The 26,047-nt window shown below is 28.8% G+C and overlaps 1 protein-coding gene across 1 annotated transcript in view; it reads right to left on the bottom strand.

Annotated features, from left to right (window-relative positions):
• The window catches only part of LOC107164017 (nose resistant to fluoxetine protein 6-like), a 74,270-nt gene that overhangs the window by 13,592 nt on the left and 34,631 nt on the right, over nucleotides 1-26,047 (bottom strand). The window contains exons 2-8 of the mRNA XM_089217532.1: nucleotides 20,593-20,751; nucleotides 17,994-18,220; nucleotides 10,059-10,270; nucleotides 8,555-8,634; nucleotides 8,271-8,464; nucleotides 5,561-5,721; nucleotides 3,947-4,115 (exon numbers count right to left, since the gene is read on the bottom strand). Of these exons, the coding sequence (XP_089073658.1) occupies nucleotides 3,947-4,115; nucleotides 5,561-5,721; nucleotides 8,271-8,464; nucleotides 8,555-8,634; nucleotides 10,059-10,270; nucleotides 17,994-18,220; nucleotides 20,593-20,751 (1,202 nt within the window). The remainder of the gene's footprint in view (nucleotides 1-3,946; nucleotides 4,116-5,560; nucleotides 5,722-8,270; nucleotides 8,465-8,554; nucleotides 8,635-10,058; nucleotides 10,271-17,993; nucleotides 18,221-20,592; nucleotides 20,752-26,047) is intronic.

The following is a 26,047-nucleotide window of genomic DNA, read 5'->3' as shown; positions in this document are numbered from 1 at the left end:
TTTATATACCTAATATTTATATCTATTTATATCTATACTAATAGCATATCAGTTTTTAAGGTTTGTAAGCACATGGTTGCAGTATGCACTTCAACCACTATCTAAAGTTAAATGCATGCATATTATAATAAGTAATCCCCTACACTGCAAACGATTATTGCTTTGTAGACTTTTAAGTTTCTACTGCAAAGTACAAACGTATAGATATGATAGTTATTTGTAAATTATATAATACGTTTATGAATTGTGATGACTGATGAATGATGATAATATTACTGTGTACGCATTTTCAACTAACGTTGCGCGTGTATATTTATATTTATTTAACAATATAATATGGTATAAATCATAAGAACATAACCAGAAAATCCATTGTGATAAAATATAATTTAATTTAATTGCGTCATTACTCAATACTCAATACTCATTACCTATAATATATTACTATACTATACTCAATTTGAGATACTCGAATTACATTAAAAAAACATGAATTATTATTAGTGTTTTATTTTTTAAAAAAAATTCGTAAATTGTATATTATTTTCCATTATAAAATGTACATACCAATTATAAAACGTATTTAGTCAATGGAATTATCAGCTACCTATGTAAATATATATATATATATATATATATATATATATATAACCTATATAACCATATTTAATGTTAAAATTCGCTAAAATTCAAAAAATTATATAGTAGAAATTACTAATCAGTATCAAATTACGCAACATAAAATTAACATTATTTACTATAACCGTTGCATGAATCTCGTATATTTATTTTTAATTTTCAAAGCCGTATTACGTTATTTTCGTAACATTGCATTATACCTACAACATAATATAAAATAATTTATTTTAGTCTAATGGTTAAATTAATAAAACTTTATAGCTAACGTCAACTATCAAGAATATGCCTTCAAAGTTTTTTGATAAATAACTTATTATCTAATGGTTCTATGATAAATTTATAAACTTAAGTAAAATATACTGCTCTAGAATACGAAAGGAAAAATATATATGTATTAGGTATTATAACTAAAAAAGTAAAACCTTGAATAATAACCATAGTACCTAATAAAAGATAGTGAAAAATAAATTAGAATTCCAGTAATAATTGCAAAGAGAAGTAAAATGTTTTCTAAGACACATGCATTTACCAAAGGGACAGAGAGATGCTATGAAAGAGTTAAGTTTTTAAAGAAAATTGAAAAATATTATGTATAAACTGTGAAAAAATATAACACAAACTGTAGTAAAACTACGACAAGGTACATCAACATTATTCTATTTATTTATTTTAATTTAAATTAACTTACATCCAATCGGGCAATTTTACAAAGAGTATTTAAGGATACTTTTATAGTTATACTATAAAATACTTATATAGTAAAGATGTTAAATATTTGATAAAAAATAGACAGATATAACAAATGTGAAAGAAAAAAGAAGAAAAAAACAAAAAAAAATTTATAAATATATGCATACACAAAAGGCCCAAGAAGTAAGCAACAGTTGTTTTATTAAAATTTTTGAGCATACAGTGTAAAGAGTGATTGTACCCATTAGAAGAAGAGTGAGGTGGAAGAGGAGTGTAATCTCTAGTAGAATAGGACGGAACACTGAACTGGATGCTAGATAGAAGAATAGGAGCATCAAAGGAGTCATTAAGAAGAGATGAAACAAAATTAATGCCAGCAGTTAGTCGATGGGTAAGGTGTGTGGATATTTAAAGATTGGCGAACAAACGAGTAGTCGTGTATAAAGTGGTCAATTTATAATAGGAAAGGTGCATAAGAAAGGAACTTATTTTGGACCCTTTCCAATCTTAGTATTATATTAGGTAACTGCAATAATTTATATCAATCAAGAATCATACATTTGGAAATATCACTGATTACAATCCAGATTTTAAGTTTCGGCACTTTAAAGCTTTAATGATTTTAGTTAGATGCAGTAAAGGAAGTGCGTATAGGCTATGGTCAATGTCTATAAATTTAACGTGTCTTAGTGTTTAAAACTCATAAAAAAAAAAATTAAAGTTATGTTAAATCAGTTTTATTTAATATTGAATCCTCATTGATGTTTAGTCAGAAAGGTAGACAACGATTACCATTAAATAATTTTAAGTTTTAAATACATTATGAAGCAAAAAAGTGGGTAATTATCAAACAAACATGTTCTATATTATAAGAAGTGTAAAAAAAAAATCGGTTATAAATAAATTAAAATAATATTTAACGATAAACAACATCTTGTTGGTATATATTCCTACATATAAGTTGTATGATGTAAAACCATGAACCCGATTCTACAATTGAACGTCAAGCCGTAAGAAAATATAGTATTAAAAAAATTTCTGAAAATCGTATTAATTAACAACCACCTAAAAAATAATATATTCCAATAACTTTTAATTTACTAAATATCTATAGGCACTTGCATTATGATCGTAGAATATTTTTTTTTATTGCATATTATTAACGATTTCTTTATTGCAGTATGTATACAAATTTTATTCAACACAGTTAACACTTTTGCACATTGACTTTAAAAAAAGGTTATTTTGTCACAGAAAGAAGGCCGTTTCTCGATCAAATAATCATCATGTTCTTATCTGACTTATTTATACAATTTTGTAATCTACCAATTTGGTAAATACCTAAGCAAATCATATTATTGACTGATATATAATATTTTACCATGTGAACTTTGTAAAGTACCTAGCAATGTAATCTAATTATTCTAATTTCCATAAAATCACATTACCGAGAACATAAAATTTTTACAAGTCAATGACATATTTTATGATAACAGAATGGTCGCACTATTAAATGTATAGGTAACTATAAATCTACAATATGTTATTATTAATAGGGCTGAGATTTATTTGTAGCGTTTGCATTTTCTTTCATAGTAGTCCAGGACATAGCTAATCAAAATATGCAATTTTGTTTTTGCTTTTCCTTATGATATTCGTAAATAAATGCTTTTTAGTACTTTTTTGTCAGATTATTAGTTAATGAGTTTTTGTTAATTATACGCATATTTAATATTTTTAGAACATTTACGTACATATTTATCTAAATTATTATTTATTAATTAATTTTAATTGTATTATTAATTATTTATTATATATATTTCGTCAAAATATTACAAAATATCAAAAAAAAATTCAAATATCTTACTGTCTTATTGAATATTTATAAAATAAACAGGTACCTAAAACTTGATAAAACAGTTTTTAATTTATTTTTTTCAATATTTATAAATTGTGCTTAGTTGTTCTAAGAACTAATTGGTTTGAACATATAAAAATGTACTTAATAAATTATTTTTTGATATTAAAAATATTTTTCAGCTAAACTTAAAAATCTTCAAGTCTTTTTTAGTTGCATTTTCCTGGTTAAAATCCTTTTTTTTTTGTAGCATTATTGGCAATTTTTTAATTCCTTTATTGTAGGTTTTTAGTGCTTCATTTTCCTAGCCCTAGTTATTAACTATAATTATTTATTGTTATGAATTATATAAGTATACCTTTTATTCGATTTAATATCGATTTATTTTATGTTAACAATATAATGTCTCAGATTATATGGGTAAAACTAGATGATGCACTTCCACATTTATTGATAACCCAAACCTACCTCAATACAGCAGGATTACATATTATAAAGAATTATTATATAACAATTTTTATTATAATTATTGTGTCCAATAATACGACAATATAGTTAGAGGTTTGGAGTGAGTGCTAAACATCAGTTATGCATATTTAATAATCAATAATTTCTTATAAAAACGAATTTTTTCTATAAGTGGTGATACTAATTTGAGATAGGTTTTGATTTGTTTATATTTTTTTAAATTGCAAGGCTTGAATAAGAAGTGCGCCATCCAGTTACATCCTAATTGCTCGTTTAGCATAATAGCATTACCATATTCTTGAAGCCGAAGTAGTTGTGAATGAACAAGAAATTTCTCCACCATGTTTTTTCACAAATGTCAGCGTGGTGTTTGACCACTAGATTCCATTGTGGACCGGAACCCAAATTTGGCAAAATTAGCGTGCAGAATAATATGATGGCACCCATTGTTGGTACTAGTCTGCAATGCCAAATGATAATTAAGAATAAATATATAACGTAAAAGTTCACATAAAATATACGTTTCATCGTACAAGAAAAATAAATATAGATGTCGGCCAACACACTTAGTATTAGTGACGGCTCGCTGGATGAGGCAATGAGGCTGTGCGCCTCACATCCGTGATAAATTGGAAGAAGAGAAAATTATTAATATTTCTTCGCGTTTTAACGATTATTTATTACTTAAAATTGTCTACAAATAGTCATTTTTTTCACAATTAGAAGGACTCGTTTTTGTGGTCGTGAACCCCTCCAACCAGGGGCGTAATTAAGGGGGGGGATGAGGGGGATATATCCCCCCAGAGCCTATATAATGTGTATATTTATATATTAATTTGAAGCTTATGGAATTATATGTTTTATCGTGCTGACATCACTACGAAATATATTAAACATAATTAATATCAAGAAATCTATAAATTATTATTTAATTTAAAAGTAAATTTTAATTCTAATATATTCATAATTTACATTTTGAAGAAATTATTATAATATTGTATAGGTACTAAATTGTGTAGAATTTTAAAGCACATTTATTAATACATTTTGTGTACATATATATATTAGTTTAAGAGTTTTTGATAAAATAGTTTTCCCAGATATTGTACTTTAAAATCTAAGTATTTTGTGCGGAAAAAAATGTTTATCCCCCCCTAAGACAAATTTCTAATTACGCCACTGCCTCCAACACCAGATTTTTACGAATTAGTTGTATATTTTATTCACCAATTTGAAACATGATGTTAAAACATGGTGCACGTATCTCTTCACTGGATAGATTAGTGAAAATATTATTATTAGACTTAGACCTCTTACGAGTTATGAATTGTATATACTTGTATTATTTAAATACTTAATATACTCTATTCGGAATGAGATCGTTGGTACCTCGGAGGCGACCAGTTTTCATCCACGACGATCAGACGCTTCCCCCACCTAGTCCAAAAATTAATTCTTCGCTACGGAACGAAGCCACGCCCATGCGCAAGTCGACCGTCGAAGTACGTTCTCGTTACGAATAAAGTATAATTTATATAAGCCTAAAGTATTTACCAACATGCATTGTCATATATATATACATATAAACTTGACCAGACTGGTTCATCATCATCAAGTTGAAACTGTCTAAGCTATGAAATGTAGTCAGTGGTTTCGTTTTATGATGTACCAAGAAAAGATTTTCCCAAATTCATATTTTATAGAGGTCCTCAAACAAGGATTATGAGAGACACTATGTCACAAATACTATGTTTGCACTTAGTCCATCCTACACGAAATTGACATAATATTATTGTTGATAAAAATTAATAATTGTAGGTACCAGTGAACTAAATACCTTCTAAATCAAATTAGACATAGTTGTTAATTGTTACGTACTTATTATATCGGTTATGGAGTACGTACCTGGCAAATCTAGAAATGAATTCTTTTGGTAAATCGATCTTGCCTCTTCGATCTAAATGTCTCAAGAACGATATCGCAGTCAATAATCCACTCATGAATATGAAAGGATCCGTGTAGAGACTCGCCGCCCGAGCAATAACGGTCCACTGCTTTCCGAGATGCTAGAACATATTTCAGAAAATGGTTAAATTTATATGTGATGAATGATGAATGGTGACGAATGATGATTTTTTCGATTTTCTATTGATCAGTATTATATTATAGGATAAGTGATTTTAAGATAAATGAAGGTGAAATTTTAAATTTATACCAATAAATATTAACTTAATTTTATATGTTTTTTAAATTTATGTCTATATTAACGATAGTTACTTGATAACATGTCGTAAATTATCTCAAATTACACACTAGAATCTAGTTAATAGATGTCCAAATCAAGATTCATTTTTCCTCTATCCAAATTTCCTTTTCAGACCTACTGGTGTGTGGTGAGTCCCAGTTGTCCTCAACTAATTGTACCGATTGTCCTCACATACTAAATACACGATTACAATAGCAACCCATAAAATAAAAAAAGCAAATTTTGTAAATAGTTAGACAAAAACAAAAAAAGATATAATAAAACAATTGATGTAATTCTTATGATTTTAAGTTGCATATTAATATGAAATTTGTCAAAATAAGTGTAAAATTATACTAATAATTTAGATTTTTGTTGTTATATAATATTTAACATTATTTCATACTATTTTTGATAAATTACATTGTATGTCACTTACAATTACTCTAAATATTATATTCACTATTTTATTTCATACATTTTTTTCAAATTACACAATACAATACCTACATGGCTATTGGCATTTGCCTACATGATATAAGTATGTATAATTTTATGATATTTTTTATTATGTGCATTTTTTACATATATTATTTATTATATACATATTTTTTTTTTTTATTTTTTTTTTTTTATTCAAAAACAATCTGTACAACAAGCACATTTAGTAATTTTGATATAGAATATATACATAGTTTATTTAAAAAAAAAAACAACAACTTTTAAGGAAGTCACCCATTGGTAACACCTAAGAACTTATAGTCGGATTTATATCACTTAAGGAGATATATACATATTTACCTACCCTATCTTACGGAATGGTATTGCTATAATCATGAATATAATACTTGAGGTCAATTTTATACATTTATATAATAATAATAATAATAATAATAATGACACGATTTGAACCACAACGATTGTCTGGGGATTTTCCCCTTTAAAAAGTTAGGTGTACGCGTTAAACGACGCGAAACGCAGAATGACGCGACGGGCCAAGGTGAAGTCGTCAAACCATCGTGATCACAATAACAAAAAAAAAAAAAAACGCTTTTCCTGGTAATTCATTATTTCGATGTACACATACGTAGGTATATACTTATAATATATTTAAGTGTAATTGTTTTGGTTATTACTTCCGGGTGTGTTGGTCTCACGTTTGAATTCGCAAACAACAGCATTAATGCGTAATCATCGCTGCCGGATGCTACCGGAAAATATCGTGACAACTATATAGAAATATAGGTAGGTACGCAGAATAAGTATATTAAGATACTCTACATGGGTTCGTGCGTATTTTGTTTTGTTTTTGTAATTATTAAGTGTTATCTATAAACCCGTCTCATCACGGTAAAAATCATTTTGCTTAATATTCATTATTCATATTTAAGCTATTCAATAGTGATGGGTCGAACTTTTTGAACCAGGAACCGAACCGTAAGACCGAATCGGTTAGATACGAAATTCGAATTAGATATGAAAAAATTAAAAACCGTTCTAATCAAGCATCTTTTACTGTTGGAAAATCGAACTCATATAAATTATATTTTTCGAACGAGAATTCCTAGCCGCGATAGACGATAGTTTGAAGAACAAAATATTACCTATATATTGTACTATTCTTCAAAATGCATTTTTAAATATTTAAAATTACTAATAACTATTATTAAATTATTATTTTTTTTTATTGTATACCTATGTAAAAATAAAAATAAGAAATTATCTAGATTTAATGTAAATAGAGTTACCTAAGAAGACTTATATAAGTTAAAATGTAGAAAAAGTAATACGGAAACTCAAAATATAAATTGTAATTATGGTTTAGTTAATTTTTACATGATAAAAAATGATTATAGATTCGGTCCAGTTGGGTTTGATAAAGAAAATGTCAGAGCTCAGCCCAGTTTGTATTAAAAAAAATATATTCTCAAGTTCAGATCGATTTAAAAAATCAGAGTTCGTCCCATCACAAATATTCAATAAAATAGTTTGCCACTTTAATTCTTAGCTGTTATATAAAAATATTGTGCTTAATTATTATGAACTGCAGTATACTTTAAAATTTTATTTGTTTTACATAAACTATTTCCTGCACAATTGGTAATAGTCAATAGTTGTATAAAAAAGAGCAAAAGTATTAAAAAATTTGATAGGAAGTCGAGTGCAGATTAAGATTATACCTGGTTTTGAATCCGTCTATTCTTTTTAACCTATAAACTTTTATGTTAAACAAAATATGTAGTATTCCCCGAAAAAAAAATCGAAAAAAAAGTCGTTAGTAAGTTACGGATAATATCGTACCACTAAATAATTTCCGAGCATACGTAATCAGTTTACTGAATCGTTTTTCATGCAATTTATATATGTTACCTCTGTCATGGCGGTCCGGTTCGAATAAGGGTTGAAAAACATTGCCATGGACTTATGAGACGCCAGCAGCATGAGAGCATTTAGCGCGCGAATCCCGTGAACTGACCTGATGTCTTCAGGTGACTCATTAACGCTGAACAGCTGCCGAACGTTCCTCTTCAACGAAAACGAGTACAGAACCTTCGAAACGGTGTCTGGAAAAATTGCGTATAAATCCATTTCATATCAATATAATCGATAAAAATCGCGTGTTACGTTCACCGAGGTGTCCGTGGTGCACTCACTTTCCACACTCTGGAACATGTTGTACTTGTCCATAACGGTAGACAAGATTATGACCAAGAACAGAATTCCAAAGACCGATCTGTAATTTATCAGATATTATATTATATATATATATATATATATATATAGGGATGCTCGGAACATTGGTACGCTCCATAGAATTTATAACAAAAGAAATCAAAAACGCGGAATTCTGGTACTCTTCAAAATTTAATTTTCAGGGGTCCTAAAATATTTACAAATGTACAATGTTTGTTCATAGTTTTGATAAATTACCATCGTAAACAAGTTAAATTAAAATAATACGTTTAAAACAAAAAAGTAATGTTAGAAATAAAAATGAACAAAGCACACAAATAAGTTCATACAAAATAGTTGATAATTAAAATAAATATACAATAAATACAATATATAATATAATATGATCAGTAATAAATTAATAGTTGATAAATATATAAACAACTATTTCGTACACTTAGCTATATTATTTAAAAATTGTCCTATATATTAATCTCTTTATTCAAATAGCTCTCACATTCATTATGTAGTTTGTCTTGCAAACTATTTTGTTTTTTTGAACTTTTAGGCATTAAGGTATTATTAGTATTGTGTGTTCTTTCAATCCGCTTTGTCGCTTCATCTTGTTGAATACATTTAACTACTAACCAAAATGACGGATTATTTGTTCTGTTGCCATTATTTAAAGTAATTTCATGCACATTCCAAAAGTTGGGAGAAGATAATGGGCTCCCAGACTTCCCACTAACATGGGTTTCGTCAAAATAATTTAGTTATGGTAACAATTCACAATTGTACTGGTGTCGTTGTATATAAATAAACCATTTCATCTATTACTTCACTAAGGGGTAAAAATGCTAAGACGTTAATCATATATTCATATTTCATACCATAACTTATTCTAAAATCTAAGTTTGGGAAACCTTGACTATTGTGGATCGTACCAGTTTTTCGTTTACCATATATAGGCTCGCATTGTTATAACGTCGACTTATACTCATAACACAAACGTGGCCTACCGAATTGAGCAAATGTTTTTGACATGTTTTTGACAAAAAGTTATGTTTTAAAATTTCGAAATTCTTAAAATATTTATGTTTTAGATTGTATACAACATTTTTAGGAAATGTACTTTATATGACATAAAAATACGTAAAATTTTAGTGCGTTAAATTCTCTTAAACAAATTTTGTATTGTGTATTCTATAATAGTTAAATACTTAGCACCCAATCGTCAAAACTCAAAATACATAATAATAATAAATCACAGTATTATAGTAAATCAAATAATTATAATTCATTTTTATGATTTGTTACTAGTTTTGTTTACGTGGACTTATACTGACGACTATTAGTGAACAAAACTAAATGGCCATATTATCATCTAAGAACCTACAATCTATACTTTTATCAAATATATGAATATGCATACTATATAGGTACTCAAAGTTCATTATTTACACGACTTTCGTCTTATTTACTTACACTGCGATCAATGAACCCGTCGTCGGCACGATTGATGGCCTATACGTCTGACACATTTCCGGATCGACTTTAAGACGCAAATTGATTTCGGTTGTATCGACGTACTTCGATAGCAATAAGTACATCTCATGTTCTATGTCGGCTGCGGAACAGCTCGCCGGCGCACAAACAGCCCAGTTCATGGTAGAAAACCTCGGGACACGATGGCCGGGCTGAAAAAGACGAAATCATGTTTTACAAGTTTCAGTAGTAGTTACAATATTGACAGTAAGCAAATTGAAAAATTGAAACAAATTATGTATTATTGATATCCCTCGAGCGTAAAGATGCGTATCATCGCTTATTATCAGATCATCAAGTGCAGATAAAAACTAATAGCGAGGGATATGTGATTTATATATATCTAATATATCATTTTCATAATTTCATAACGAATATGGTATCTCCATGTACAATATATCTATACTTACAATAAATCCTTATAATTATAAAGCATCTATTATTTTTTAAGTTTTTAAGGGTCATAAACATCCGAACTCTTATAAATAATAATACATTGAAAATGGATATACATATTATATATTATGTTAAAAATTACCAGCCCGTAGCCTTGTACACTTGCTGTATGTATAATGTATAGTTCATGTGGAAAATTAAAAATTATTTCTCTGTATAAGACCGGATGCGGGAAAATGTATAGTTGATTTGAATTGCCTTGAATTTGCTTTTATTTTTAAACAGAACTACTAGGAGAGTTGTTCGAATCACGGGTAGTTAAATTATAGGAAGTGACAGTGATAAATTGCTATTTGGACTAAGTGTTATAACTTTCCGAAAAGGTAGGTACTAGGTATATAATATCATTATATTTTAACATAATAAATAATAATATACTTATTGTTAAGCAACAACAATAAGAACTTTTTCGAACAATATAATAATGCTTGACCTCAATTTCAAATCTCAAATTAATTATGATATCTCGATAGATTACATTTTGTTTGGATGAAATCGTTGGCTACATTATGAACTTATGATTAGGTACCCCAAACTTCCTATTACTCGACAGTTCTGAAGGTCATTTAGTCGAATTCTGGATTACTAATAGTGCATAGAAATAATAACGTATACTCTAAAAAAAATTGTTCATTAAAACCAACCATACTTCAATTGTAACTAAAGGCCATAGCTGCCAAGTTTTATTTGATCAATGAAAAAAAAAAAGTTACCGCGATATTTGTGACGCATATTATTTGCAGTGTGTATAGAAGGCTAATAGGAAGATAAATACTTTTTTCTGGACAATTTTAGTTTCCAACTGTGCAGTTTTTCTTCATGTCTATCAAACACGCAATTTATCCAGAAAAAATTGAATTCAATCGCATTTTCATGGCATTTGAATATAAATTAAATTTTTTTTTTTATAAACTTGAACAAGCTATATAATAAAAAATGTATATCTGATATGCAATGAAAAATACCTAAACGTTTTCATACAGTTTTGAGTATTTGCAGTCGAGCTATTTGTTGGTTTTCAATTTTTCATCATATTTATACTTACGATGTAAACCATATTATAACATAATTCACTTTCATTTCTAACACGTAAGTACTTATATATAATGGGATTTGAAAATTATTTAGTTTTTTTGCAAGAATATTACAAATAAACAGAAGGTATTTTAAAACTGTTTTATTTTTCTTAGCCTTATTTAGTCACATTCATCTATTTTAATGGATTTATGTGTTTTTGACTTCAAATGGTAATTACATTGTTTTGATTGTATTTTGTATTTAATCGTTTTCGTGCTGTATGAGCCGTGAGGGTGGGGTGTAACGTTATACCCATTGATATTTTGGTAAATAAGTTTCGTTAAAATGCTTAAGTTATTGCCCAAATTATATTGATACGTCACTAAAAAGTATATCATTAAGTTTTGTCTATAACATGTATATCAAACATAAGCGCTTTAATGGTCGGCGGGTTACACATCCGTGTTGTCGTGTGACGCAGTTTGGCGTATCGTATTTACCTACGGCATATGAACGCAGTTCATTTTGGATTACAGTAATATCGAAGGAGGCTGTTTCGGAGGCGACAGATGAGACGTGATCAAAAATAGTATTCCTGGCCCGAGAACGGGAACACAATTTCAGTCTTGGGTGCAATGTATCCCTATAGCTTGCAGCTCGTGCAGTATACACGTCATCAACCGCGACTGAAATAGCTCACTTCCCGCCCCTGCCAAACAACATGGTACTATTTCGGTAGAGCCCCTGTAATACTCCAGTTGGCAGTTCCAGTCGTCACTCGTTTAGTTTATTCGATGTCCTCGTTGACAGTTAAATTACTATTAAAACCCATAACAATATTATTATTACAGTATATAGGCATACCAATATTGTTAAAAATAACGGCCGCATTAGCATAAATATAATAATATTATTGTTAGGTCGTAAAAGAATACATTAATATGACTGTTGTGCTACAAGATTTTTATCATGAAAAACGTGACTGACGAAACAACCGTATACAGACAAACAAAACACTATGATAATAATAATATGTCATACCGCAGTAACTTCTTTATTATTAAAATATTCAATTATTCTCGCGATAGACATCTGATATTGGCCATATTTCAAGCATACGATGACACTATCTGGTAGGCACCTACGTCATGTTTGTCTAATAGCACACTATATTTTATTTCAGACTTCAGTAATATTTTGTAAAAGACTATGATGCATGCACTATATACGGTATTTATTTACAACTAAATTAACATTTTATGATTGTTTCAAGTGTGATCACACAGTAAATTCAGTATTATAATATATTACACGATCATATCAAAAAAACGATTTTTTTTTTATGGTAAATACGTTCCGAGCACACAGACAAACTGCGTTTTTATACAAAACAATAAAAGTACATATAGACACAAGCAGTCGACTTCCTGTTGTCTGTATAAGACACACTGCACACTTCGTGTACACATATATAAACCACGTTATTTACGAGTCTAAACTCTAAAACGCATTAAAATGACATATTGTCCAAACGAAATGGAATATATTAGTTATTATAATGTATATAGAATTGAAACATACTGTGGACATCGGAAACGTAGTAAACTCGTTGAAAAAAAATAGAAAAATAAGTGATGAATAAATAAAGCACAACACCTATAATACGGCTAAACACAAATATAGGTAGCCAGATCGTGCCTGTACACTTAGAATACCTATACTGATCACCTCCCATAGACGTAGAATTGGGAGGGGGCTAAGGGGACTATAGCCCCCCAGAATTCCGTCCATGTATGAGAACTGAACCATTGTTTATTTTTTTTAAAGGCTATAGTCCCCCCGCATATAAATTAATTACGCTACACCTATGCCACCTTCTACAGTAAACGAGGCGTGAGGTATACACTTAAGTGGACAAGTTAATCAAAATAATTAACCCACGTTAAGAGGAGGACACACGATCGTTAAGTTAAAAGTTAACAGTTAACAAATTATAAATTTAACTCGAAAAGTCAAAAGTGAATCAATTTTTTTTTTAATTAGTATGTCAATCACGTAAAGAGTGACTGTGTCTATCTAATCTAATAAAATGAATCAATATTAGAGATGTACCGAGTATCCGACAATTACTCGACGGCTGGGTACTCGATATCATATTTAAGACTCAGCTCTTAGTGGCTCTTACTCGGTAGGTACCCGACACGGCGTAATATTACATTTGTACTCAACTCATATTCGGTAACTGGGAAGCGCTTATAATCTGTACATACAAAATACGTGCATACCTATAAATTATAATTAATTTAACGGGAAAAATCTAAAATTCTAGATAAATTAATGATAATTTATATTTTGGTACATATTAGAATAACAATAGTTAATTTATCGTTAACAAATCATGTTGTTTTTTATACGAATTACTGAAATAAATCTTGTGTTCTAATGTTTTTTTCTTAAATACACATAACGCATGTATTATTTATGAGCGTTTGAAGTCAGAAATATTTCATATAAAACATTTTGGATTTAGGTAGGTACGAGGTACATAGGTTTTAGTATAATATACAAACACGTGTTTCCTATAACGCTAAATAATTTACTGATACTTAAATGGCATGGTAAACAATATCGATGCTAAGTTAAATAAGGGGTTTGGGGGAAATTAAGAGTAAATACTAATATATTATGATGACAACCTATATGTACATAGGTAATTGGCGGAGTCGCAGAAGTACTGCGATAGCATTCCCGCGAGGCCATCTGTTCGAAAACGGAATGGTAAAAAAAAAAAGTACGTGGTTAGATATTTAATAGTTGTACACAAAATTAAATTTTTAGATTGTATTAATATTCTTCAGCCAACCAAAATGTTCGCATTTGTGTGGTAATTGGAAAGTTCAAGACTCAAGTGGTGTTGATAGAGATATATTATCAAGTAGATATTTACTGAATACGTCCAAATATTGACTATATTTAGCTTATGGAAAAATTCCTTACTATGTGCCTGAACGGCTGTGCTTACTATAGTAATAAATATTAATGTGTGTCAATACACTCATACATGATACATGTGTAAATTAGATCACATAAAAACAGTCAATGCCCAATACATTATTATGACAGCTGAAAATAACGATCCCCGTTGGGTAGTTTTTTTGTTCTTTAAAAAAGTTGGCTGTAGGGCAACCGAGTTTAAGTCGATATCAAATAATTTTAAATTCTGAGAGCGCGGGGTCCCAGTACTTTACCAAAATAACCAGGAAAAACAAAACAAAAATAGATTTAGATTTTTATTTTAATTGGTAACTATAGGCTTGTAACTTTTACTATTTAAATATAATAAACATGATAAAATGTTCAAAATATTTCTCTTTTTGCTATTTATAGATATTTAAAATATTCTGTTTTTTTTTTTTTTTGATTTCTCGATTTCTGTATGATAAAAGTTCTATTTTTCAGTAAAAAAGCTTTAAAGTTAAACAATGTTCCTCAATTCCTCGTAAATTGTTCAATTTCCTATTAATAATTATTGAAAACAAAAGGTTACACATCTTTAAGGTGGTTTAGAGTCTTAACATGAACGAATGAATTCTTTTGTGTATGGCTGGACCGGTAGTCTAACGACTCTTACAAACCGCCAGCAAACCTTTTCGATGTCGTCCGCAATAGTTCGAAAATGTTTAATATTCATTATTGTTATTGGACAATAAAAAATGTATTTGACCATAAATTTTACTTTTTATTTGAACATCAATAATTATTAATTAAATATTATTTTATATTGATAATGTTTTATTTTTATATCTTTCGTTATATCCTGGCTGTCCTGCTGGTTATTAGAGTTAGAGTCACCGGGCTAGACCGTTTACCTACATTGGTTTGCAAATCAATCATTTCCATTGGTAGGGTAGGACTGGTAGGAGACAATTTCTCAACTAAACGGATTTTTAAAAATATTAATTTCTTCAGATTTTACGTCAAGCCGTCAAGGTCAGAAAAAATTTGTTAAAATTGGATTTAAAGTTGAGAAATTATTTATTAAGCAAAAAGTCGACTAGAAATTGACTTTAAAATTTTTATTATATTTATCATAAGTTAAATAATGAGTGAAACAATTCTTTTAAATTTGTGTTTCAAATAAAATATGGTTTTGCTTAAATGCTTTTACAGTAGTGAAAATATTATCATGAATGAGAACATCTCTACCTCGTAACATACGAGTCGTAAATTATATGATAGAGCTGATGTAGGTGATCGTGTCAATATTGACATATTGTGTGCACGATAACGACTGGGTATTACGCATATTTTTAGATTATTTACAGTTCGTTTCCCGGCCGGATGCAGGCCGTAGTTTTGAAACCCTGCTCTAACGTATAAATATTATATTATATTATAAGCACTTGAGATTCAAATTTTACGAAATTCTTCAAAAGCATGATAATTTACAAATTATTTAATGGCCCAACAGATTATACAATTTCTAATTTTAACACCTAATTCACCACCTTCAATACACATCCTTTGACTTATTGTAAGCAATTCAATTAACACTGTGAAATAAATTACATTTAAAATGAATAAAAAAATGTTCATCTCATTAATTATAATATTACTTTTATTGGTATATAAATTTATTGTACTTGTTTAACGTGTACCAAGACGCAAGTTCGTAAATACACATTGGCACACGAAAGCTTCATAAATATAATCAAATGATTAGATATCCCATCATTTAGTTTATGGGTTTAATATTTTTAATAAGGTTTTTAATTATAACATTAAATCAATGATATCTATCATCATTGCAAGACCGACGTGTGTCACTGACCCGTATGATAATAATACGTTCGTCTTTGAAAACAACAACGCGATAAGTTGGGAATTTATTTTTGAAAAAATAATGACAATATTATTGTTAGCCAGGATTTGAAATAAAATCGTCTCTCGATATTATGATATGGGTAATATCGGCACAATCGCAATAATAACTGACTTGACATTCATGGTACATTGACTTCCTATAATTATCAAACTTCGGGACATTACTATGCCTACAACGTATTATTAAAACATATATCGTCTATACCTTCCACCAATAACATTATTTTATTTTCGCTTTTTTATTTTTCACGGTCGCTCGTCCATGTTCAACTAACCACATTCGATTAGCACATTCAATACAATACCCATCATATATTATTATTACAAGTTATTGTTTAACCCGTATACTTGACACACTAAACTATGATCGTGTTCATGAGTTTATTTATGGTATCATAGTGTTATTATTATATAATTATTATGTTTACGTATTTATTGTCTACACATTAACCGGAATATCGTATTTACCTAGAGACGGTGACACTGATAGATGAACAATATTTCGTCCCAACAGCGCCAAACCGCGTTTAAATTGTTTAAATATTATATTTAAATATTGTATCCTCGAATGCTCTATGAATAAACTTTCTGTCTGTATTTTAATTTAACAATTATTCGCGACTTCTATTAAGTTCTCATTGTTCGACGGTAAAGTCGGTAACGTCATTAAAAGGCGGGAAAAGGGGGGGCGTCGCCATTTATACCGTACAAACATGAAAAATACGTATTGGACAAAATCGCTCACAGATTTTAAAATACTGAATACCTCATCATCGTGCACAAATTTATTCGTTTAATATTTTTAATATTAATAAAAAGGCCTTAGGTACTGCCATATGCTTTTTATTATATTTTGATTCTAAAACGAGTCATTTGCTCTAATTTTAAAACAAGCTAATCGTGATTTCCTGAACGTAAAATGTGCCATGCTACGCACTTACAAGACGGATACAACAAATGTCAGTGTAACGACCTCTTAATATAGCTGTACATGATAAGGTTTGTGGCTATTACTGATCGATATTTCGTTGGAAATTATTTGTAGATTTATATAAAAAAATTATTATTAACAATGTGTGTCAGTTGTTTATTTGTGTGAAGGAAAGTAGGAAAGTTTGTAAGTCCTCCCTCCAAAAATATACCCCGAGTTTGCTCCTGGATAGAATTCATTCCAAAAGTATTTATTTTTAGTATGCATGATTAATGTATAGTCGTATAAGTACTTACAAATTTACAATATAACCGTTATCCAGTGTTACATATTTAAATATCTGTATGTATTGTTAAAAAACGATTTCGTTTCAGAGGCTCGGATTAACAAAATATTGTAATATTGTGGCCTGTAGTGGGTAACGTATTTTCATTTAAATTTATTATTTTCGTCGTAATATAAATAATTATAAGATATAACACATAATAACATGTGTCCCGAATGTTCCTATATACATAATACATAGGTAAGTATTAAGTATACATAATATAAAATAATATACATAATAAATTATAATCTATACTTACGTCCTCCAATCGACTACGAAATGCCGAGTGTGAATGCATTAAATCGATTATGTATTTTAATTTTTCGTTGGAGTTTGATGGCAACGTCATTTCTATGTATGTCAAGCAATACTGTCCCCGAATGCCCAAGTTTTCATCGTTCGCACTCAGACATTGATCGAAGTCTCCAAACTGATTTATATTTCCGTTCAGAATGCCCGATGGTATTTTTGCTGAAGAATCGTACACTGTAATCGTAAACAAGATATTAACTTACAGTCATATACAGTCCAACGCTCGAGCACGATAAATACAGCAGCGAAATTTTTCTACAAAAATGACTTAGACCTTAGACGAGATTGGACTCTGCGGTACCAAGTGACATGTATAAGAGCATAAATTATATAAGTCGTACAAGTTAGATGACGATGTTAAATTCGTAAAAATAATCTACTTCAATAGCTGTAGAATATAATTATAGGTCAGTAAATTTGTGAAAGATCCTATAGATATATAATATATTAGCTTACACAGTCTCGTGGGTGTATAATAAAAAAATAATTCAAATATAGCTGACATTTTAAGTGCACACTAGTGCACACTAAGTGTTCAAATGTTCAGGTGTCAATGACTCATATTATAGACAATATTTTCGACATCAGCTTGACTCTTGACTTGTGGGGGACTCGAGGGGACCAATTGATTTTTTAAAATATTGTATCGTAAGTACATCTGCTACTTTATTTTAAGAGGAACACGAACTAATGAATATTATAGCTATTATTAATTATTATCATCGAATAGTGAATACCTAACAGAGCATGTCAATTTGCCATTCATGATGTTTCATATATTAGGTACTGACTAATATGACTGCTGGATTTTTGATAATATGGCAGGAATAATCGTTAGCCGTCTATTTACATACTCGATAAGACCGGAAACAAGATGGGGTGAGAAGCCAAATTATGTCTAATTAATACACAAAATATTATTGTGGCATGATTGTTGCAATCATTCACGCAACTTGATAGAGTGTACGCATCACCCGCTGCCACTAGTTTCCGGATGGGTGACCACCTGGGTTCTTGGTTCCAAACCAACTGTACCCTCTTTCACAGTTGAAAAACCTACTAAAAATAACTACCCAATGGGCTATATTTCCGCGGGTTAATTAATAAATATATATATCATTATAATTTGAGTTACTGATCGGATCTATTTTTGTTTTATTTTTATTCACTTCAGTGAAAAAATTGTGCATAAAAGTATTTATATTTTATTATATTAATAATCTATAGTATACGGCACGAATTGAGTTTTAACTTTCAGTGCAAGGGAAAATTAGTATATAATTTCCAATTAATTTGCTTATACCGTGACACGTTAGCAGTATTGATGGATATTATTCATAGATAATTATTTACTATAAAAATTAGCTTTTTTTTTTAATTTTTAATCAAGCGTTTAGATTTAGTCACAGTAAACTATTTGTCCAGGGTCATTCATATTAAGTATAATTTTGTGAATGATTAATGATTTTTAAAATTCGATTAAAATCCTTATTAAATATAATATTAAATTATCAAATTGACGTCACTATGCAATATACATATCATATTATAGGCATAATTTGCAAAACATTCGGAAAAAACGTGAAGGTTTTTTAAAAATTGTATATGCAGTGTACGTAAACATGGTATACCGCTTGACATATATTGAATATTAATAGTTGCCAGCTAGTCGGGACAGACGGAACTATATAAGTAGACATATGACGTATAGTATAGACACAGGTGTACAGAGTATTGCGTATTATTCTATTTAGTAAAATAAGTACTAGGTCGAACTTGAAAAATAACCTCCAGAATATAAAATGCGCATTGACACTCTTCGATACCAAGTTGTGTTGCAAATTTTGTTCGATATATTATAATAAAAAAGTACTGCAGCTTTTACAAATTTTAATGACATACTTGTATCGTAGTATTTTTACGACAACCTGATGATGTGAGAGTAGGGGGTGTAGTAGAATCGGCATGTTCTCTCACTGAACAGAGTATAAGTGCAATAATTTGTATGACTGCAATACACATTGTAGAGAAGTCTCTATTTTTATTTCTAAATTTCCTATATATGTACACATTATAATATGTAACATATAATAGTTGTATTTATATTTTATATACCTATTTTTAAACACTAAAAAGGGGCTGCTGCTCTGGGTAAATGTCTCAATATTTTTATAAAACTATATTGATTGAGTTATATAAAGCCTATAAGTACCTTCTCACCTACGCTTATAGGCGCTATCAGTAATATAATATCAAATAAATAATAATATCAAATAAACCTAAAATTCGAATTATTTACGTTCATACATAGGTACACGTATAGGCGTTTCAAAAGTATTTTTCCAACACCCGTCACCCAGTATCGAATTCCTATAATATCCTACCCATTTTGATGATTATAGCTAGTACCAGCTACCTAGGTATTATTTATATGATCATATGTATATAGCAGTATAGTAGGTACAAAAATAATAAATTATTCAACCAACATTTAAATTTTAAATTTTTTATTTATCAAACCATTTTATACTAATAATACCACTTACTTCTTAATGCCCATATTGTTAATTTTTCTAATTCTCTTAAATAAATCTGACTATGGTTCTTGCATAATTCGTTTGAACTGCTTAACACAGCCATCGGAGGACTTGCGGAAAACAATCCTTGAATGGTGTTTGACAACATTATGTCCTTTTGTTTATTACCTTAAACACACAAGAAAAGAATAGTTAAAATTTATTTATATATACATTAAATATACATTAAACACACATTTAGAATTTCCAGTTTTTTTTTATCAAACTTTTTGTCATAATTTCTCATTCGTATAAAATGTATATTATGTTGAAACGAAAACGAACCTACAAGTCTATAAGCTATAACAATTACTATTATTATTTGTATTGTTAACATTGTTTAATTGTACCTATGCAGCATGCACTTATGTAATGAACAAAGAATATTTTATAAATGGGACGCAAGTTGGCTATATAATTATTAATTATTACCTATATATTATTATTTATTTCCTATCACTAAAATCGATACTCAATGTAATTCGATGGGCAGATATTTTTGATTTATTATGTTTAGATGTATTGTATTTATTTTTTTGTCTGTGTACATAAAAATAACATTAAAAAAAACCTTCGAGGGAGGTTAGACAATAGTCAAACCTTTAAATTGTATTATTATATAATTGTTAAAGTATTTAAGAACCCAAATAATAATATAATTTGAAACAATTTATAAAATTAAGGTAAAAACAAATTTTGGTAAGTACTGTGACGTAACACTGACATATTTTGTTGTCTCAGTCTTACAAGTGCGTAACATAGTGAATTTACGCTAAGCACTTCAAGTGTATACCTTCGTTAGTTTAAAAATTAGAGTGAATCAAAACCTCTTATATGTATAACCTAATGGTAATAACATTATCTGTTTTTGTAAGTGGAATTTTTACGAAAAATTCAGTTTCTAAGTGAGTTATGAGAATTTGTAATTTATATTTATTTACATTCTATAATATATACATAAAACTTGCTAAAAAAATTAACCATTGTAAAAACCCATTAAAAACACAGATAATGTACTTACCATCATGTTTCATAATAGGTCAATTTACTAAAACTTTTTAAATTTCAACTAACTGAACTAACGAAGGTACACGTGAACTGTTGAGTGTAAATTTTTTGTGTTACACACTTTGTAAGACAAAGACATCAAATGCCAGTTTTAAGTCCTCTTATACACATATTAAGTATGTAATAAAACACTTTCATCTGTTGCCTAGGTAATACTCCTAAATTTTTTTTCCGATTATTTACAATGATATTCTGACAATAATTGACTGAATAAATCATTCAAAATTATAAATATAAAATTCAAATTTGTTTTTTTATCATTTTTATTGTATTTAAAATCAACTTTACTCATGGAAATTGTTATGATCGTTTATTTAAAACAATAAAAAAATAGTTATATTTGTTCCCTTTAATAAATTTACCATACGGGATGAATGCAAGTTTAAAGTTGGAGCAAATGTATGAATATTTTTCTATAATCTTTATTCTTCAAACATTATTTAATTAGATGTTTTGTTCTATATTTATGGTTCACAATGGTTTTAATATATAAAGCCAAGTAAGCAAATGAGCCAAAGCTCATTAAAAATAATTGGAAATATTTATTATTTACTATTCCCGTATAGTGGCCAAGTTAAATGAGGCAATCATAAAGTTGTAAATAATTCATACTTAAAACAGTTGAAACTATTATAATATTAATATGATTAGGAATTGATTATATTTTATAGAATATTGCTCCAGATATAATTATTGCATGCTGTTCATAAGGACATAAGTAATATGACTCGTATAAAATTACCACACCAAAATAATTTTCCATTGGTAAATTTGATTGTAAATCTTGATTTATTATTTTACTAGTGAATTATTTTTTTTTAAAGAACTATATTAATTATTTAATTCTGATATAATCTATACATAATAATACATAATATTTTTCATTTAAATAAATATTATAATTTATAATATAGCTATACAAGTAGGTAGATTAGGTTGTGTTTGCACTGCAGTGCTTGTATTTCAATTTCAATTAGGTATCTGATATTTTATAAAAGGCCCTTGGTGGGTAAAGAGACTCAGTAGCGCAACCAGGGAAGGGTTTGTGGGTTGTAACACCCCTCGAAATGTTTTTAAAAGTCAAATATTTCAAAGTGAAGACCTTTTTTTTTGGTTAATTTTTTTTATATGAATAACCTCTCCCGAAAATAGATCATAGTTGCGCCACTGAGAAGACTTGGATTAATCTTTACCGAAAAGATTAAAAACTAAAGATATTGGTGCTCCCTACCAAAAATATATATGAAAACAAAATAATGTTTTATTAGGTGAAGATATAACATGTTCCGGGTCAGTTAAAAATCTCCAATATTTAAAATGTCTATTCGAGACAACAGTCAACAAGTAAATGTGGCCCTGATAATGACCAAATATTCATGTCGTATATACAATTCAAGGAAAATTGTCTATCAAGCAACTTTTCAATATTTGCATTAATTCAAGTGTTTACTTATAAAGGCAATTATGTTTTAATGTGCATGCATGAATCAAATGATAGTTTACGGACAAATAGGCGAGCAAAAATTTCTTAAATAGACATAATATATGGAAATAAAATATTGTTCAGTAATCTGTTATGGTCTTAAGGCTATGACATGAAAAACACGACATGAGAAGCGGTGCTACAAGTGTAACTGTTGTACCGATAGATTTGATAAAAATTTACCACTGTGAACATATCGTTTTCTCCGCGTAATTTCATTATACAGAATGAATCACTGAACATGCTCTGCTTACTTTTCCTTTGATAATCAATTCATTAAAATTCTGATTTTAAAGTTTTTAATTAATTTATGGACCTTATACTGAAATATACGTAGGTATTTATATTACTTAATAGGTCTACAAGTTCGTTATGAACTTATGACGTATCACGCATGTATAAAATAAATTAATAAGAGTAGCATAAAAACTGTGGAAGTTTCCAAGAATTTTTTGAAAAAGTATTAGTTAATTTTCATTGAAAACGAGTAAATGAGTATATTATATCAAATAGAGAAGTATAAAGTGTAGAGAACGTTTCATCTGTGGAGATATTATAGATACGTCATACATTTATTATACCATTTGTTCTATTTTTATGTACCTAATTGTGTGGTCTGTCTAAGCTAAGGCCAAGGCTCGGGTTACGTGCGCACAATGTAATACGTTCAACATATTATTTTGATTTAGTTTTTAGCTAGAAATAGAAAATACAAGTCTTACATGATGGAGTTAAGTGACATATTATTTAGCCACGACGTTAATATTATACAATTTACAGTTTTTTTTTTATTATTATTATTATTAGTTGTATAATACAGAAATCTCGTAACATATATTTTTTAATTGGATTGAAATTTAATAATATAATATGTAATCTGTATAAAGCAAGCAACAAGTACTTGTCAAAACACAGTGACGCGCTATACTCTGTAAAACACTAAAACTTAAATATATTTTTAGACTCGTTTGGCCGTTTTCGAAGCGGTGGCCCCCTGCTAGCTGTAAATATTATTTCTGTACACTGTTATTCCAAAATATTTTTTTTTTTTCCATTGCATGAATCGAAAACTTAGTTCTTCGCTGTGTCTCAAATGTGATAATTTTAATGTTTGTACATCGACCCTAGTGTGTGCCGTGTGTGGTATACAATTAATATTATAAACTATATTTGTGTTGTTCCCATTGATCACAGCTCGGTCATGTTTATGCGTGAATAATTTATAATAACTGTACGCTGTACGCGACTAGAGTAGTGGAGTAAGGACGTACAAGTTGAACTTGAAATTCGTTATGAAATCTGTTACATCACAGCCAAGATGAACTCAAACAATGAATAATATACTTACAGCGTTAAAAGTCCATTAATCTGTTATTAAAATTTACTACTTCTGAGTTCTGATGGTTATGGTTATTACTAATTAATTATTACTGTTACATAGTTTGGCATAAACATAATACATAAATAAAATAATGATAGTCGATAGACAGTAAATAAAAAAAATATTTATATAGCTATCAGCCACGCGGAGCACATTTAATAAACACGTATTAGATGTATTACCTATAGTTGCAATGCTATTAGTCATAGGCTAAGTTCCTATAACACTCATAAGTCATAAGACATAAATAATAATTGTTCCTATTTGCCTAACAATATTATTTTAAGCTAGCCAATAGTCATATCTGGCTATCATTACAATTAAGTCTATTTTGTAAAGCAATACTTGTTTCCCAGTGGCCCATGTCACCAAGGGTATTTTTATTAATACAACTAATTAGTTAATTTTCTGAAAATAAATTTTTATAATAGCATAAGTTATTCATATTTTATAAGAATTAATAGAGCCAAGGCCTATAAGACTATAATTATAATTTTATTAAAATAAAATAATTTATGATTGGTTTGGTTATTGCTGATATTTGTTTTCTTATTGACGCTAAAATATTATATATTTTCAAACAAAAGTATAAAAATAAGCTTTGTGAAATATTTTTGCAGGTACATAATTAGATTAATTCGCTTGCCTGTGTCCTAAATGTCTGTATCTACCGATACAAGTTCTGATAGTAATTACACAAAAAATATATTGTATATGACACATTAACACGTTTATATATTTTAAAGCTAAAAAATATGTTATTACTGAAAATTATTTCATTTTTGAGTGGTGTCAACCACTATACTCCCATATAATTTCTCAATAATACATCTGTACATGTAAGTATTGCATTATAATAGTCCTTGAAGTTGTCGAGTTGTAGAACGGATGAAAATGTATCAAGTTTCAATAGTTTGTACTATTATATCCATATTCCATATTTAAGCAAAACTTTAAGTGTTCTACATATTATTACGAGTTGAGTTAGTAATATGCACACAAAAAAAATTATATTCAAGCTCAAGCAAAACGATTTTAAAAAAAATATGTCACAGTATTCAATGAATAAGAGCTTACAACAGTGCAAAACCATATATTTTTCTAAATTAAAAAATATTAATATTCAAAAGAGACATCGCTCCTTCTGCTTTTGGATTATTCAAGACATATACGTAGACATATCAACATAGTCTTGTATGTTTTTTATTATGAATCATAGAACCGATGGGGTAGTTTTTTAGGTATTACTTGCTTTGATCCTCTCCCACGAATGTCTTCTTAAATTCTTACATTATTATTATTTATTAATTTTTAATTGATAATATCATACAAGCTCGAAGATTAATTTATCATGAACATGGGCGCCTATGGGGGGGGGGGCAAGATAGGGCACTTGCCTCTCCCTGGACAGAAAATAATATGAATCAACTGTACCTATATTATATACAAATATAACATGCATATTTATATTCATATATGTGAAAATAACATTA

Source organism: Diuraphis noxia, unplaced genomic scaffold (genome assembly GCF_037042655.1).
Source record: "Diuraphis noxia isolate RWA-SAM2 unplaced genomic scaffold, SU_Dnox_SAM2 contig0001, whole genome shotgun sequence".
Classification (NCBI taxonomy): Eukaryota; Metazoa; Arthropoda; class Insecta; order Hemiptera; family Aphididae; genus Diuraphis; species Diuraphis noxia.
The sequence above is the reverse complement of the archived record's forward strand: the minus strand, read 5'-3'. Positions and strand labels throughout refer to the sequence as shown.